Below are 16,840 nucleotides of genomic sequence, written 5' to 3' on the forward strand. Positions count from 1 at the left end.
TCAAGTCAGCTGACGTCCGGCGCATCCTCCAGTGACGTCACTGAGATCTTTTCGTACTGCAGTTACGGGCTAAACACATGTCACGTGATTCACGTGACCCGACGCCAATAGACAGAGACTGGTACAGCTTACGCCATGATTGTGTCGGGCAAGAGCATTAAGTGGAAGGTATATCGGTTTATAGGCGCCAGGTGATTCCGATTTTATTCGGAATTAACGCAGTGTCTGTGTGTATTGGGTATATACGTATTGGTCCCATAGAGAAAAGTACTGGGTGAGAGTTACACAGAGAAGCCATTTATAAATCTGGTTGGAGCAGTAGCGCTGTTTGTATTGGGTACTGACTGTATGTATAAGTGACAAGCCGTGTTTATTTGGGGTGTGACGATGAGGCCATGTTTGTATTGGGCATACTGGTGCAAGCTGATTGGCTGGAGCAAGGTCGGAAAAGAGCGGGAAACCAACTGACATTCTCCTGATAATGATTTGTCAGTGAAACGGCCGTGCTTTTTTAACTGACAGGAAACTTTAAAATGATGATTAAAAAAACACTTTTAGTAAAAGTTTCTTTCCTGAAAGGTTTCTTTCAGCAATGGGTGCGGTTGCCACCTTTTCTGGAATGAAATTTACTTCAAGTTTGGTTTCCACGACATCCTGCTTCATTGGCGCTCCTCCTGATACTATCAAGTTTCTTCATACGTGACTCACTGCAGCCAGAGAGGTTCCTGGAGGAAGCGCCTTATAGCAGTGCTCCAATGGTGTATACCCACTATACCCACTGTACCCACTATACCCTCATCTGCAAAGAAATCCCGGCCTTCCTATGTATTTACCTTTTTTCCCTATTCATAACATTGGGATCATTGTTACCGGTCAGGTGGCAACCGTAGCAGTGGGCAGTGATTACTGACAAATGGCTCAAACACTAGATGCCATAGATAAAGAGAGAGAGACGGCAGCTAGCCAGCGGCCATTTCATTCTGTGCCCCTCCACACTGTGTCCCAGTATATTCCTGGCCCTCTCAGAGCCACTGTCTCTTCTTCACTCCCGCCTCTCGTCTTTCTGCTGTCTCACAGCTCTTTCCCTCTGGAGTCCCATCCCTGAATTCCTACACAGGGAACACTCTCAGTATCTGCAAAAAGAAACCTACATTGTGCCCTTTGGAGCTTTTCACCATTAACTGCTCCAATGTCAGTACTGAAGGGCCAAATGTTGGTGCAGATAAGAGCAGCACAAAGTGACAGCGAGGAAAGAAAAGGGTTCTGTTGTGTGGGGATATCTCACTATGTACAACTATAGAGCTGACAGTCTGTGCAATCCATGTGCAGTTATGTATGAATGAATGTACTTGCCCTGTACAAGGATGGAGGTTCCTATCCCATAGAGCTTACAATCTGAGTAGGGAGGGAGACTAAGAGCATCATTGGTGCTGTAGGTGGGTCTCATTGCACTATAAGTGTGGGCATTCCAAATGTTAGGAGCAGCAGCAAGAAAGTAAGGTTTGGGGTGGGAAACAGCAATTGAAGTGGGTGCTGTTTGATGTATATGCTTTTCTATTGTACTACACTGTGGAATATATTGGCTCTTTATAAATATGTGATAATAGTACTGGTCCATGTTGCAGAGTGATGAGGGTTATATTAAATGCTTTACTATCAGACCACTTGTCTCCTAAATCCTAAGATTTGCCCCCCTGGCATCCAGTGCCTGTGCCCACACGGATACGGAACATGGATACGGAACATGGATACGGAACACGGATACGGAACACGGATACGGAACATGGATACGGAACATGGATACGGAACACGGATACGGAACACGGATACGGAACACGGATACGGAACACGGATACGAAACACGGATACGAAACACGGAAACACTCTATGGATGCAGAACATGGATAATAGGGATGCACCAAATTCAGGATTCTGCATTTTTCAGCAGGATTTTTATTCGTCTGAATCCTTCTGCCAGGCAGAACAGAATCCAAATCCTAATTTGCGTATGTAAATTAGGGGCGGAGAGGGAAATTGCGTGACTTTTTGTCACAAAACAAGGAAGTAAAAATGTTTTCCCCTTCCTACACCAATTTGCATATGCAAATTAAGATTCGCTTTGGTTTTCAGACAAATCTTTTACGAAGGATTCAGGGGTTCGGTCAAATCCAAAATAGTGGATTTGGTGCATCCCTAATGGATACAGAACATGTATACACCCTATGGATACAGCACTGCCGGCATTCACAGGGCTGTATTTATAAGGGGCGGAGTCATTTAGGCGTCCTGTACGCTTTGCACCTTTTATCCAGTGTGAGGCCAAACCCCAGGCACAAGTGTTCTGTGCCCTAAAGGGGTTGTTCACCTTTGAGGTAAACTTTTAGTGTTATAGAATGCCCAATTCCTAGCTACTTTGCAATTGGTCAGCTATTTGCCTTTTTCTTCTGATCCTTTCCAGCTTTCAAATGGGGGTCACTGACCCCATCTAAAAACAAATGCTCTGTAAGACTACAGATTTATTGTTATTGCTACTTTTTATTACTCTTCTTTCTATTCAGGCCTCTCCTATTCATATTCCAGTCTCTTAATTAAGTCAGTGCATGGTTGCTAGTGTAACATGGACCCTAGCAACCAGATTGCTGAGATTGCAAACTGTAGAACTGCTTAATAAAAAGCTACATAAGTCAAAAACCTTTAATAATAAAAAATGAAAAGGAATTGCAGATTGTCTCAGAATATCACTATCTGCATCATACTAACAGTTAATATAGAGTTAATAAGGTGAACAACCCCGTTAAGGGCCACAATCTGCACAGGGTAATAGGAAACAACTACTCAATACAGGACTATAACAATATAAGGCACTAATCAAAAGATTATGAAAGAAACGATTTTGCCAAATATTTCTTTTAAATATAATGGGTCCCATGATAGAGAGCAGATGGTGTATGTTAGATAGGAAACCGTCACATAGAGAAGCAGCCTGTTGGATAAGGAAAACTCTTACTCTGTATCCCAACATGAACCTTTATGAACTGTTTCTTTATTCTGCCTTTTTCCCTTGCACAAACAATGGCTAACGGCTGTGGCTAAATCTGTTGTGCCTCCAGTTGGGTAAGTATAGCCTTCATTTGTCATTCTCAGCTCTATTTTACCCTGTGTGTACATATGTGTTCTTTCAACCCTTGCTACAGCTACTTTTAACCCTCACCTGGGCAAATGCAGGACTGATGCTGGAACTGATCTCTATGCTTAGAGAGACTGCACTTCTTTGTCTTTAAATATGTTTGCTGGCACATTATGTGGATCCTGATGACTGTTGTACTACTATATTGTATACTTTGTGTGTATGCCTCCTATTTCACATTTTGTTGTCCCTCGTAGACTCTATGCCTCATACCACAAACTGGATAAAGCCAAAAGTTTGTTCAATCACCTGTATACCTGTGTTAGTACTCACTTTCCAATTAGGTTACACCAGCAGACCAATATGAAAACTTGAATCATCATAGAATAGGATAGAGCACGCAATCCGCAGGAAACATGTTTCGGATCACATGGATCCTTTTTCAAGGGAAAAATACAATAATCGAAAAAAAAAATCCTCCTTTTAACACCAAACTTATAATCAGACTTCTCCCCTAGTGACCTTAATTAGACTGCAGTAGTCCATTAGTTCTGCCAAAGTAACCTATTCTTCCTCTCATTTGAGTCTATACTTCAAGTCCAAAATGAAAGTGCAGCCATTCACCAAGTTCAGAGGAGTAATCGTTACCGACAACTTCTGATTTTCAACGACAGAGTTATCCTCTCCTTAAAATGAATAATGTGCTTCCCCACTGTCAGGAACGCCGCCCGGAGCTCCGGGCAGCGTACCTTCCCTGCCGGCGTCGCTCCCAAAATGGCGGGGCCCATGGCCGCCACGTGGGTAGCGGTGCTAGTGCGACGACGTCAGCGCAGACGCCGACGCATTTAACGCTGACACGGCGACGTCACCAATGGCGCCAAATTCGTAATAAAAGGGTGCCCTGGCCATCTAGACTCTGCCTAAGTATAGGATTTGTTTATTAGCATTCCTGGGTGCTTTATTATTGTTATTCTGGACGTTTGAACCCCTGCCTGGACTTTGATTCTGATCCATTGTGCCTGCCTTGAACCATTGCCTGGACTTTGACCTTGTATTTGCCTTAACCCTTGCCTGTACCTTGAACCTGAACTTTGACCCCTAAAGGCTTCCTCCTTGGTCCTGACTCTCCCACTGGGAGCCGATAGGCCCCATGACATTATACTTGGGCCATGGACCCCATTGAGGAAGCTCAGCCTAATTTCGGAAGGGACTTTCGTGGACTGCATTCTCGCATCGAGGCTTTTGAAGCACGGCAATCCTATGTCAGACAAATGCTGGAGGCGATTTTGGAAAAACTATCCATTCTTACGCCAACTACATTCTTTTTGCAACATTGAAAACAGTTACATAACCTGGTCTACAATTATAAACTTGAAATGAGGTACTACTCCCATTGAAGTCTACCTACCAATTCTGATCCACTAACATGTAACTCCAAAAGGAGAAATGATACCTTTACTTTGTGTTTACCCACTGCATAACTAACAGAATTTGTTTACTTTTTTCATATAATCATCATCATTATCTATTATCAAAATATGCAAATTATGGTCAGTAGATAAAACAAACCTTACCGTACCCCAACTTTAGATCAAATAACAATGTAAGATATGAGGGCCAGTATCAAAGGAGTCTGCAAAAAGGACATGTAAAGTGTAAAATAGAATGAGGCTAGAAATGGTGTATTTTGTATACTAAACATAAACATGAACTTACTGCACCACAAGGCTAATCAAACAAAGGATTTATGCTTTCAAAGTTGGCCACAGGGGGTCACCATCTTGTAACTTTGTAAAACATCTTTGCAAGACTAAGGCACATGCAGGAAACTGCAGTATTTTTATGGGTATCCCGCTTAAAATTCCGTATGTCACCTTTATGTTCCTTTATTCTAGTTATAATGTTCCTTGCATCCTACGTAAACTAACCGCAGGGACATTTGAGCATATATATGACTCCTTTAGAGTCACAGGTGGCATAATTATTAAGTTTAACCTTTGTGCTTTGTGTCAGATGATCGATGCTAACCCCTTCTATGATCGAGGCACAACACACACAACTTAGACAAGGGAATGTACCTTTTTTTGAAGTCCCTAAAAATCTCTGTTTATTTTTCTTTTGGGACACTGCTGGACACAACAGATCCCTAATACTTTTTCCTTTCTTTTAACTAAATAGAATAGGTTCCATGAACAATCTCCCAAACACGCTATCTCCTTGTAAAATCAGACAATATTTATTCACCACCTTTTCTATTTCCTTACTGTGTTTAACTCAAATAAATGAATCCTACATATAAGAAACTTTGGATACAAAACTATATGTAGTAAATACCAATTGATGGCAAGCTAATGGCCTCTAGTGACCAAATCAAGGTATATCATACAAAAAAAATGTAACATAAGCGTGGTGTATAATTAAAAATATAGTTTTTATTCCATCATATTAAAATATCAAAACAATCCCTCATGGAGCCTAACACATTTCATGTTTACCCAGCACTTAGTCATAGGCAATCCAAAATAAGACTCTCCTCTCCAGAAAATTTATACTAGTTACAAGTAGACCCACCCAGTATTAAAACCAATCACATTTCAGTACATATATCACACAGATAACCAATTAGTCCATTGGTTAATTCAGTTAGAAACACTTAGTTTCTCCAATATTACATTTTCCATGTTCCGGGGTTAAACAGTTAAATGCATTTTGTGCAGTTAAGATTTATAATATAACATTTTTTATATACAGCATAGTTATACATAAGTCACATCAAATACAAAGTTTAATTCCAATGGCAACCGTGTCTGTAAGTAAAAAATCCAATATACCTCTCTCCTATGTAGTTTAGTTAGAATTACCTTCTCCCCTTATACCTGCCCTAACTTGTTCAATTCCTTGTACAGAAAAATATTTAAGGTTACTATTATTGCATTCCCTAAATTGTCTAGTGACATTAGTTGTATTACTATACTTGATATTACTGATCTGATTGACATGTTCTCAGATTTTTCCTTAAGTGACCTGGTTGTACACCCCACATACTGCTTGTTGAATTTATTGCGTGTAATTAAATATACTACTCCTATACGATTACAGTTAATATATTGTTTGATACTATATATTTTATTTGTAGACAGTAGACCTGAATTCCTGTGAGATTTTAAGATGTTTCCATGTTACACAGCGGCTGCTCCCATATTTATAACACCCTTTAATATTTAGAAAATTAGTCTGTCTTGCTTTTTTATTTCTAAATAAGCTCTGTGATAGTAAATCTCCTAAGGTGTGTGCTCGTCTGGCTACACTTCTCACTCCTTGATTCAATGATTTAAGGGTTCGGATTCGGTTTGGTATTCGGCCAAATCTTTCGCAAAGGATTCAGGGGTTCGGCCGAATCCAAAATAGTGGTTTCGGCGCATCTCTAGTTGTCCAGGAGGATTTTCTAAAGACTTATGGATTTTTGGCAGTAAATATAAGACAGATATTCTAGGGTGATCATTAATGAGAAAATCCGACACATTTTGGGGAATAATGTTATTGTCATGGGCTTCTGTTATCATACAATCCAGCATCTCTTTAACCTTAAAGGTAGGGTCATAACCAATTAGCTCATAATGGCCCGGAGTATTAAGTTGTTTGTTGGCCTCAGTTCGTCCATTACTATAATTGCGCCCCCTTTATCAGCTTTCTTTATTATTATTATAGAATTATTATTCTTTAAACAGATTATATGACTGCTTAGAGTGCATACATTTATTCTACACTTTCTTCACTTCAATGCGTACCACATTTTCAAATGTACTCAAAGCAGTGTTATCTACCTGTGGAATAAAGTTACTTGTTCATGAAAACTTCCCCATCATATCCATGGGTTTTTCTAATGTGGTGGTATCAGAAAAATAAATTTTTAATTTTAGTGTACATATACATTTTCTAAACTCGATTTTCCAGTCAGTAAAGTCCCCTTTATAGGTCAGCACAAAACCCAAGCCTTTATTCAAGACTGATAATTCAGCCTGTGTAGGTCTAATTGCTGGAATATTGATAACAAGATTTACCTTCTCTGTTGCTTTGCTCATTGATGGTAATTCTTCCATTGAAGAGGAGACCTGGGTTTTTTTCAGACTTTGTTGCTGTCTGGAAGAAAACCTCTTTTGCGTCCTGCGGCCATACTTTCCTGGCTATACTATAAAAAAAGAACAGGTAGAAGCCGATCTTCAAACCACAGACAAATTCCTCATTCTTCCACTTAAAGGGCGGTCTCCCCTGTACCGGTGCATTATAGCACCTCCTTTGACCAATCGCTGCATGCTGTGGAGGCATCACTCATCAGCTAACATTCTTCTGTCTGAACTTCCATGGAGTGTGCAGTCCAGTGCGCTGTTCCATACGATCCCAGCGCTGCCTGTAACAATCATCTCTTCATGTATAGACGCAGTTCTGGAGGTAATCTTGTGTATCCCACTCAAATTTAGCCGATTTTCTTTCCTTATTCGCCTGTGGAGTTTATCCAACACTTCGGCATGTTCACTGAGATTTCCACATGCTACTTCCTCTGTCTCCACCATCTTTAATTCCACTTTTACCTTTTCAATTTCGTTGCGGATCGGCAGAACTTTAACTTTCAACTTTCTATGGAATGTGCCATCAGATCAATGCTGAATTTATTGGAAATTTCCTCCCATCTTTGTTGGAGTTTCGGGTTATCTCCACACAAATTAGGTCTTAAATCAACCTGCAGACCTCTCGGGATTTTTTTGCTTTTAAATATCATGCCAAAGAAGTAATATGCGTGAAACTATTAAGCCCCTTTTTCTGCAAATTTAACAATGTCCTTTTTGAATCTGTGTTACCACTGAGCACAGGACTAACCTCATTGTCTATTATGATACCAGCCAGTATCTGTTGTACGTCTGCCTTACGAAAAAGTACTTGTCACCAGTTCGGTGTACTGTTCAGAGGACATCTTGTCCATCACAGGGGTGTAGTAGAACTGGATTAAGCCAAAAGTTTGTTCAATCACCTTTATACCTGTGTTAGCATACCTCCCAACATTTTGGAAGTAAAAAGAGGGACAAAATTTTTTTTCCGCACGTAGCGCAGCACATTTTTGGCCACACCCCTTCTGTGGCCACACCCCCTAATTACCATGTTTGTTTTACAAAATCTGGCAGGTTATGAAAGTTTGAAAATATTTCTCCTTATCTAAACTGTGTTTTTGTGTCTCAAAATTGTTACAAAGTATCTTATTTGCACCTGTTAGCTGTTCTGGGCTGTCTGCTAAAAGCCAATTAAGTGAGAAACTTTGATTCTTTTTCTGGCTGTTCAGTGCAGAGAAAAGAGGGACTTTCCAGTACAAATGAGGGACTGCGGGTTGAGCTGTCAAAAGAGGGACTGTCCCTCCGAAAAAGGGACAGTTGGGAGGTATGTGTCTGTAGAGAGAGAACATTGGCAGACAGTCCCTGTTCTGTTCCCCAGTCTGTAGGGAGAGGATATTGTCAGAGAGTCACTATTCCCTGTCTGTAGAGGGAGGACATTGTCAGACAGTCGCTGTCTGTAGAGGGAGGACATTGTCAGACGGTCCCTGTTCCCTGGTCTGTAAAGGGAGGACATTGTCAGACAATCCCTGTTCCCTGTCTGTAGAGGGAGGACATTGTCAGACAATCCCTGTTCCCTGTCTATAGAGGAAGGACATTGTCAGACAGTCCCTGTTCCCTGTCTGTAGAGGGAGGACATTGTCAGACAGTCCCTGTTCCCTGGTCTGTAGAGGGAGGACATTGTCAGACAGTCCCTGTTCCCTGTCTATAGAGGAAGGACATTGTCAGACAGTCCCTGTTCCCTGTCTGTAGAGGGAGGACATTGTCAGACAGTCCCTGTTCCCTGTCTGTAGAGGGAGGACATTTTCAGACAGTCCCTGTTCCCTGTCTGTAGAGGGAGGACATTGTCAGACAGTCCCTGTTCCCTGTCTGTAGAGGGAGGCAGGACCGGACTGACAATCTGTGGGTTCTGGCAAATGCCAGAGGGGCTGCTGTATGGTTCCATAGAAAGTTACCACATAGTGGGCTGGTAGAGGGATGCTTGGGCTGGTAAATGGGTTATTTGGGACTCTGTGTACTTGGAATGGCAGGGCCTATTTTGACTCCCAGTCCAGGCCTGGAAGGAGGACATTGTCAGACAGTCCCTGTTCCCCTGTCTTTAGAGGAAGGACATTGTCAGACAGTCCCTGTTACCTGTGTGTAGAGGGAGGACATTGTCAGACAGTCCCTGTTCCCCTGTCTTTAGAGGAAGGACATTGTCAGACAGTCCCTGTTACCTGTGTGTAGAGGGAGGACATTGTCAGACAGTCCCTGTTCCCTGTCTATAGAGGAAGGACATTGTCAGACAGTCCCTGTTACCTGTGTGTAGAGGGAGGACATTGTCAGACAGTCCCTGTTCCCTGTCTATAGAGGAAGGACATTGTCAGACAGTCCCTGTTACCTGTGTGTAGAGGGAGGACATTGTCAGACAGTCCCTGTTCCCTGTCTATAGAGGAAGGACATTGTCAGACAGTCCCTGTTCCCTGTCTATAGAGGAAGGACATTGTCAGACAGTCCCTGTTCCCTGTCTGTAGAGGGAGACAGGCCGGACTGACAATCTGTGGGTTCTGGCAAATGCCAGAGGGGCTGCTGTATGGTTCCATAGAAAGTTACCACATAGTGGGCTGGTAGAGGGATGCTTGGGCTGGTAAATGGGTTATTTGGGACTCTGTGTACTTGGAATGGCAGGGCCTATTTTGACTCCCAGTCCAGGCCTGGAAGGAGGACATTGTCAGACAGTCCCTGTTCCCCTGTCTTTAGAGGAAGGACATTGTCAGACAGTCCCTGTTACCTGTGTGTAGAGGGAGGACATTGTCAGACAGTCCCTGTTCCCTGTCTATAGAGGAAGGACATTGTCAGACAGTCCCTGTTACCTGTGTGTAGAGGGAGGACATTGTCAGACAGTCCCTGTTCCCTGTCTATAGAGGAAGGACATTGTCAGACAGTCCATGTTCCCTGTCTATAGAGGGAGTACATTGTCAGACAGTCCCTGTTCCCTGTCTATAGAGGAAGGACATTGTCAGACAGTCCCTGTTCCCTGTCTGTAGAGGGAGACAGGCCGGACTGACAATCTGTGGGTTCTGGCAAATGCCAGAGGGGCTGCTGTATGGTTCCATAGAAAGTTACCACATAGTGGGCTGGTAGAGGGATGCTTGGGCTGGTAAATGGGTTATTTGGGACTCTGTGTACTTGGAATGGCAGGGCCTATTTTGACTCCCAGTCCAGGCCTGGAAGGAGGACATTGTCAGACAGTCCCTGTTCCCTGTCTATAGAGGAAGGACATTGTCAGACAGTCCCTGTTCCCCTGTCTTTAGAGGAAGGACATTGTCAGACAGTCCCTGTTACCTGTGTGTAGAGGGAGGACATTGTCAGACAGTCCCTGTTCCCTGTCTATAGAGGAAGGACATTGTCAGACAGTCCCTGTTCCCTGTCTATAGAGGGAGGACATTGTCAGACAGTCCCTGTTCCCTGTCTATAGAGGAAGGACATTGTCAGACAGTCCCTGTTACCTGTCTATAGAGGAAGGACATTGTCAGACAGTCCCTGTTCCCTGTCTATAGAGGAAGGACATTGTCAGACAGTCCCTGTTACCTGTGTGTAGAGGGAGGACATTGTCAGACAGTCCCTGTTACCTGTGTGTAGAGGGAGGACATTGTCAGACAGTCCCTGTTCCCTGTCTATAGAGGAAGGACATTGTCAGACAGTCCCTGTTCCCTGTCTATAGAGGAAGGACATTGTCAGACAGTCCCTGTTCCCTGTCTGTAGAGGGAGACAGGCCGGACTGACAATCTGTGGGTTCTGGCAAATGCCAGAGGGGCTGCTGTATGGTTCCATAGAAAGTTACCACATAGTGGGCTGGTAGAGGGATGCTTGGGCTGGTAAATGGGTTATTTGGGACTCTGTGTACTTGGAATGGCAGGGCCTATTTTGACTCCCAGTCCAGGCCTGGAAGGAGGACATTGTCAGACAGTCCCTGTTCCCTGTCTATAGAGGAAGGACATTGTCAGACAGTCCCTGTTCCCCTGTCTTTAGAGGAAGGACATTGTCAGACAGTCCCTGTTACCTGTGTGTAGAGGGAGGACATTGTCAGACAGTCCCTGTTCCCTGTCTATAGAGGAAGGACATTGTCAGACAGTCCCTGTTCCCTGTCTATAGAGGGAGGACATTGTCAGACAGTCCCTGTTCCCTGTCTATAGAGGAAGGACATTGTCAGACAGTCCCTGTTACCTGTCTATAGAGGAAGGACATTGTCAGACAGTCCCTGTTCCCTGTCTATAGAGGAAGGACATTGTCAGACAGTCCCTGTTACCTGTGTGTAGAGGGAGGACATTGTCAGACAGTCCCTGTTACCTGTGTGTAGAGGGAGGACATTGTCAGACAGTCCCTGTTCCCTGTCTATAGAGGAAGGACATTGTCAGACAGTCCCTGTTCCCTGTCTATAGAGGAAGTACATTGTCAGACAGTCCCTGTTACCTGTGTGTAGAGGAAGGACATTGTCAGACAGTCCCTGTTCCCTGTCTATAGAGGGAGGACATTGTCAGACAGTCCCTGTTCCCTGTCTATAGAGGAAGGACATTGTCAGACAGTCCCTGTTACCTGTGTGTAGAGGGAGGACATTGTCAGACAGTCCCTGTTCCCTGTCTATAGAGGAAGGACATTGTCAGACAGTCCCTGTTACCTGTGTGTAGAGGGAGGACATTGTCAGACAGTCCCTGTTCCCTGTCTATAGAGGAAGGACATTGTCAGACAGTCCCTGTTCCCTGTCTATAGAGGAAGGACATTGTCAGACAGTCCCTGTTCCCTGTCTGTAGAGGGAGACAGGCCGGACTGACAATCTGTGGGTTCTGGCAAATGCCAGAGGGGCTGCTGTATGGTTCCATAGAAAGTTACCACATAGCGGGCTGGTAGAGGGATGCTTGGGCTGGTAAATGGGTTATTTGGGACTCTGTGTACTTGGAATGGCAGGGCCTATTTTGACTCCCAGTCCAGGCCTGGAAGGAGGACATTGTCAGACAGTCCCTGTTCCCCTGTCTTTAGAGGAAGGACATTGTCAGACAGTCCCTGTTACCTGTGTGTAGAGGGAGGACATTGTCAGACAGTCCCTGTTCCCTGTCTATAGAGGAAGGACATTGTCAGACAGTCCCTGTTCCCTGTCTATAGAGGGAGGACATTGTCAGACAGTCCCTGTTCCCTGTCTATAGAGGAAGGACATTGTCAGACAGTCCCTGTTACCTGTGTGCAGAGGGAGGACATTGTCAGACAGTCCCTGTTCCCTGTCTATAGAGGAAGGACATTGTCAGACAGTCCCTGTTACCTGTGTGTAGAGGGAGGACATTGTCAGACAGTCCCTGTTACCTGTGTGTAGAGGGCGGACATTGTCAGACAGTCCCTGTTCCCTGTCTATAGAGGAAGGACATTGTCAGACAGTCCCTGTTCCCTGTCTATAGAGGAAGGACATTGTCAGACAGTCCCTGTTACCTGTGTGTAGAGGAAGGACATTGTCAGACAGTCCCTGTTCCCTGTCTATAGAGGGAGGACATTGTCAGACAGTCCCTGTTCCCTGTCTATAGAGGAAGGACATTGTCAGACAGTCCCTGTCACCTGTGTGCAGAGGGAGGACATTGTCAGACAGTCCCTGTTCCCTGTCTATAGAGGAAGGACATTGTCAGACAGTCCCTGTTACCTGTGTGTAGAGGGAGGACATTGTCAGACAGTCCCTGTTCCCCTGTCTATAGAGGGCAGATATTGTCAGACAGTCCCTAGTCCCAAATATGTAGAAGGAGGATATTTTCAGACAATCCCTTCTGCCCTGTATGTACATGAGAGGTTCTTAACCCACAGACAATGCATACTTCTTAAAGAATTAATGTCTTTTTGGAGAGTTCTTTAATTATGATAGTGGGTGTATCATTTTGATACTGTCTAACAACTGATGTGTTCTAGTGCTCCTCTATTTTCCTGTGAGTCGATTGCTAGTTTTTGTTAGACAGTGCCTGGTGTGTAAACTGGGGTATTGTCTGACTCCCTCACACTGCGTCTGCGCAATGCATCCAGACCAAACAGAACCATCAAAACCAGCACCCAGAGACTGACATGGAGAGAAAGGTGAGATTGCACGAAACCCTAGCAGCCTTGAGACTGCAGAGTCCCCCAGTGATAAACACTCAGTAACCGTCACAGCCCAGAGACTGCAGAGACCCCCACGAGAGAAATGACTGACTGACTTATTAGCAGAGACAGGACTGAAACAGCTATGATGATAGTGACACTCGCTAACAGAGACTGCAAGGATCCCCTACACTCACTGAGACAGACTGAGAGTGACACTCACTAACAGAGATAGCCCTGAGACTGCAAGGATCCCATACACTCACAGAGACAGACTAAGAGTGACACTCCCTAGCAGAGACAGCCCTGAGACTGCAAGGATCCCCTACACTCACAGAGACAGACTGAGAGTGACACTCACTATCCGAGACAGCCCTGAGACTGCAAGGATCCCCTACACTCACTGAGACAGACTGAGAGTGACACTCACTAACCGAGATAGCCCTGAGACTGCAAGGATCCCATACACTCACAGAGACAGACTAAGAGTGACACTCCCTAACAGAGACAGCCCTGAGACTACAAGGATCCCATACACTCACAGAGACAGCCGTTAGACTAAAAACATTTGATGATGTCAGATTTAAAGGCATACTATCCCCTAGTGTGAGGTGGATAATGTGGGCGCATGTATTGACCCAGCACAGGGATCTATTGTAGTTCTTTGTAGATCTTGTGCAAAGCACAGGGAATATGTAGTGCTGGTGTTACTCCTGGCCTTGCCACACTACTGGACTCAGAAGCCTGTTTGCCATATGCCCATGCATTTGTTTTGCACACAGTTTCTAAGAAGTTTTCAGTAGTTTCTGGAGATAATGCTGATTTATCTGGCAGGGCAACAAGGGATTTGATGGCAAGGCAGAATCTGCTAGCAATGGAATGCATTGTTTTCTAATAATATGTCTTTGCCTATAAATGTCAGTAGAAATGTATTGTCAGATAATTGGCCCCCATACAATACTGCTGCTCTACCTATAGGGGGCGCCCTTTCTCCATTCTCCACGTGTTCTTATCATCTGGGTTGCCCCCTCAGCTCTCATTAAAGTACCAGCAAAAAGTACAAATATTCAGTTCAATATTTTAAATGTTATCTTTTATGTGTTCAACTGGAAATTCTAGATTAATCATTTCCTATTTTATATGTGAGAGGCGCGTTGATATAGTCTTGTAGAGCTATGAATGACATTCTGCTCCTGTGTAAGAACTAAACCCATTGTATTGATTGTATTGTATTGATTTCACAAAGACACAACGTTGTAGCGGCACAAGGCAACACTACATTGTATTTTCTATTTTTGCTGTAGTAATGTGCGGGTCTCCCCTAAAATTATCTCAGCACCTCAGTCAATTACATTACGTCTCCTCTCAGCCCATTGGTTCAGCATGGGGCAATCTATTGTCCCTCCCTACATACCCCTCTCTATCTTGGAATCCCAGGGTTGGCATTAGAGTAAGAAGCCCCTGTGCAGAAGTGTGACACCCATGTATAACGAGCATTGGACCTAAAGACTAGACTTCTGCCTGCAGCAAGTGATGGAAACTCCAAAATACCATTTTCCTGATGGAAAAAATGTCCAAACAGCTTCACAATAAGCAATGGATTTGAATGTTTTTTGACTGCTGATTTCTGCACTGCTGGGTCATACTATTGAAACAATGTAGTTTATTAACCCTCCTCCAGCCCTGGTTTCATCACAATGCCCTGCATGCTTCTTCAAAGCTCTGTACGTCACTTGGCTCACGCAAAGTTGCAGGCCTGGATTTGTGGTGAGGTCTAAGCATGGGCATGCCCCCAGCCGCAACCTAAGGAGCACTGGGGACTTGTACCCCTGTATGTGTAATCCCCTGTATGTGTACACCTGTATGTGTAATCTTGTATGTGTACTCCTGTATGTGTACTCCTGTATGTGTACCCTTGTATGTGTACTCCTGTATGTGTACTCCTGTATGTGTACTCCTGTATGTGTACCCCTGTATGTGTACCCCTGTATGTGTACTCCTGTATGTGTACCCCTGTATGTGTACCCCTGTATGTGTACCCCTGTATGTGTACTTCTGTATGCGTACCCCTGTATGCGTACCCCTGTATGCGTACCCCTGTATGCGTACCCCTGTATGCGTACCCCTGTATGCGTACCCCTGTATGCGTACCCCTGTATGCGTACCCCTGTATGTGTACTCCTGTATGTGTACTCCTGTACGTGTATTCCTGTACGTGTAATCCTGTATGTGTACTCCTGTACGTGTATTCCTGTACGTGTACCCCTGTATGTGTACTCCTGTATGTGTAATCCTGTATGTGTACTCCTGTATGGGTAATCCTTTATGGGTAATCCTGTATGTGTACTCCTGTATGTGTACAGACTATGAGCAAATTTATCGACTGTTCCTGCTGAATTATGCTTATTACAAGGAATACCTATATACCATAGTTTTATGGGATCTCTCTGTACAGACTATGAGCAAACTTAGGGGACTGTAACTGCTGAATTGTGCTTTGTACAGGGAATACCTATGCTGCCATAGTTTTATGGGATCTCTCTGTACAGACTATGAGCAAACTTAGGGGACTGTTCCTGCTGAATTGTGCTTAGTACAGGGAATACCTATGTACCATAGTTTTATGGGATCTCTCTGTACAGACTATGAGCAAACTTAGGGACTGTTCCTGCTGAATTGTGCTTAGTACAGGGAATACCTATGTGCCATAGTTTTATGGGATCTCTCTGTACAGACTATGAGCAAACTTAGGGACTGTTCCTGCTGAATTGTGCTTAGTACAGGGAATACCTATGTACCATAGTTTTATGGGATCTCTCTGTACAGACTATGAGCAAACTTAGGGACTGTTCCTGCTGAATTGTGCTTATTACAAGGAATACCTATATACCATAGTTTTATGGGATCTCTCTGTACAGACTATGAGCAAACTTAGGGGACTGTAACTGCTGAATTGTGCTTTGTACAGGGAATATCCTATGCTAGCCATAATGTTTTATGGGATCTCTCTGTACAGACTATGAGCAAACTTAGGGACTGTTCCTGCTGAATTGTGCTTAGTACAGGGGATACCTATGCTGCCATAGTTTTATGGGATCTCTCTGTACAGACTATGAAGCAAACTTAGGGGACTGTTTCCTGCTGAATTGTGCTTAGTACAGGGATACCTTGTACCATAGTTTTATGGGATCTCCTCTGTACAGACTATGACAAACTTAGGGACTGTTCCTGCTGAATTGTCTTAGTACAGGGAAACCTATGCTGTCATAGTTTTATGGGATCTCTCTGTACAGACTATGACAAACTTAGGGACTGTTCCTGCTGAATTGTGCTTAGTACAGGGAATACCTATCGCTTAGTTTTATGGGATCTCTCTGTACAGACTATGAGCAAACTTAGGGGACTGTTTCCTGCTTAGTACAGGGATACCTGCTCATTTATGGGATCTCTCCTGTACAGACTATGAGCAACTTAGGGACTGTTCCTGCTGAATTGTGCTTAGTACAGGGAATACCTATGCTGTCAT

The 16,840-nt window shown here is 43.9% G+C and overlaps 1 protein-coding gene across 3 annotated transcripts in view; it reads left to right on the top strand.

Moving 5' to 3' along the window:
- Positions 1-50: 50 nt before the first annotated feature.
- Positions 51-16,840, top strand: part of LOC108704644 (SWI/SNF-related matrix-associated actin-dependent regulator of chromatin subfamily D member 3) — a 69,873-nt gene continuing 53,083 nt past the window's right edge. The window contains exon 1 of one of the 3 annotated variants that reach the window (XM_018241293.2): positions 51-168. In XM_018241293.2, coding sequence (XP_018096782.1) covers positions 136-168 — 33 coding nt within the window. In that variant the 5' untranslated portion in view covers positions 51-135. Of the gene's footprint in view, positions 169-10,162; positions 13,312-16,840 lie in introns of those variants that run through there. The other 2 variants (XM_041565685.1, XM_018241294.2) reach the window with 2 other exon arrangements.

This window comes from Xenopus laevis, chromosome 6L (assembly GCF_017654675.1).
Source record: "Xenopus laevis strain J_2021 chromosome 6L, Xenopus_laevis_v10.1, whole genome shotgun sequence".
Classification (NCBI taxonomy): Eukaryota; Metazoa; Chordata; class Amphibia; order Anura; family Pipidae; genus Xenopus; species Xenopus laevis.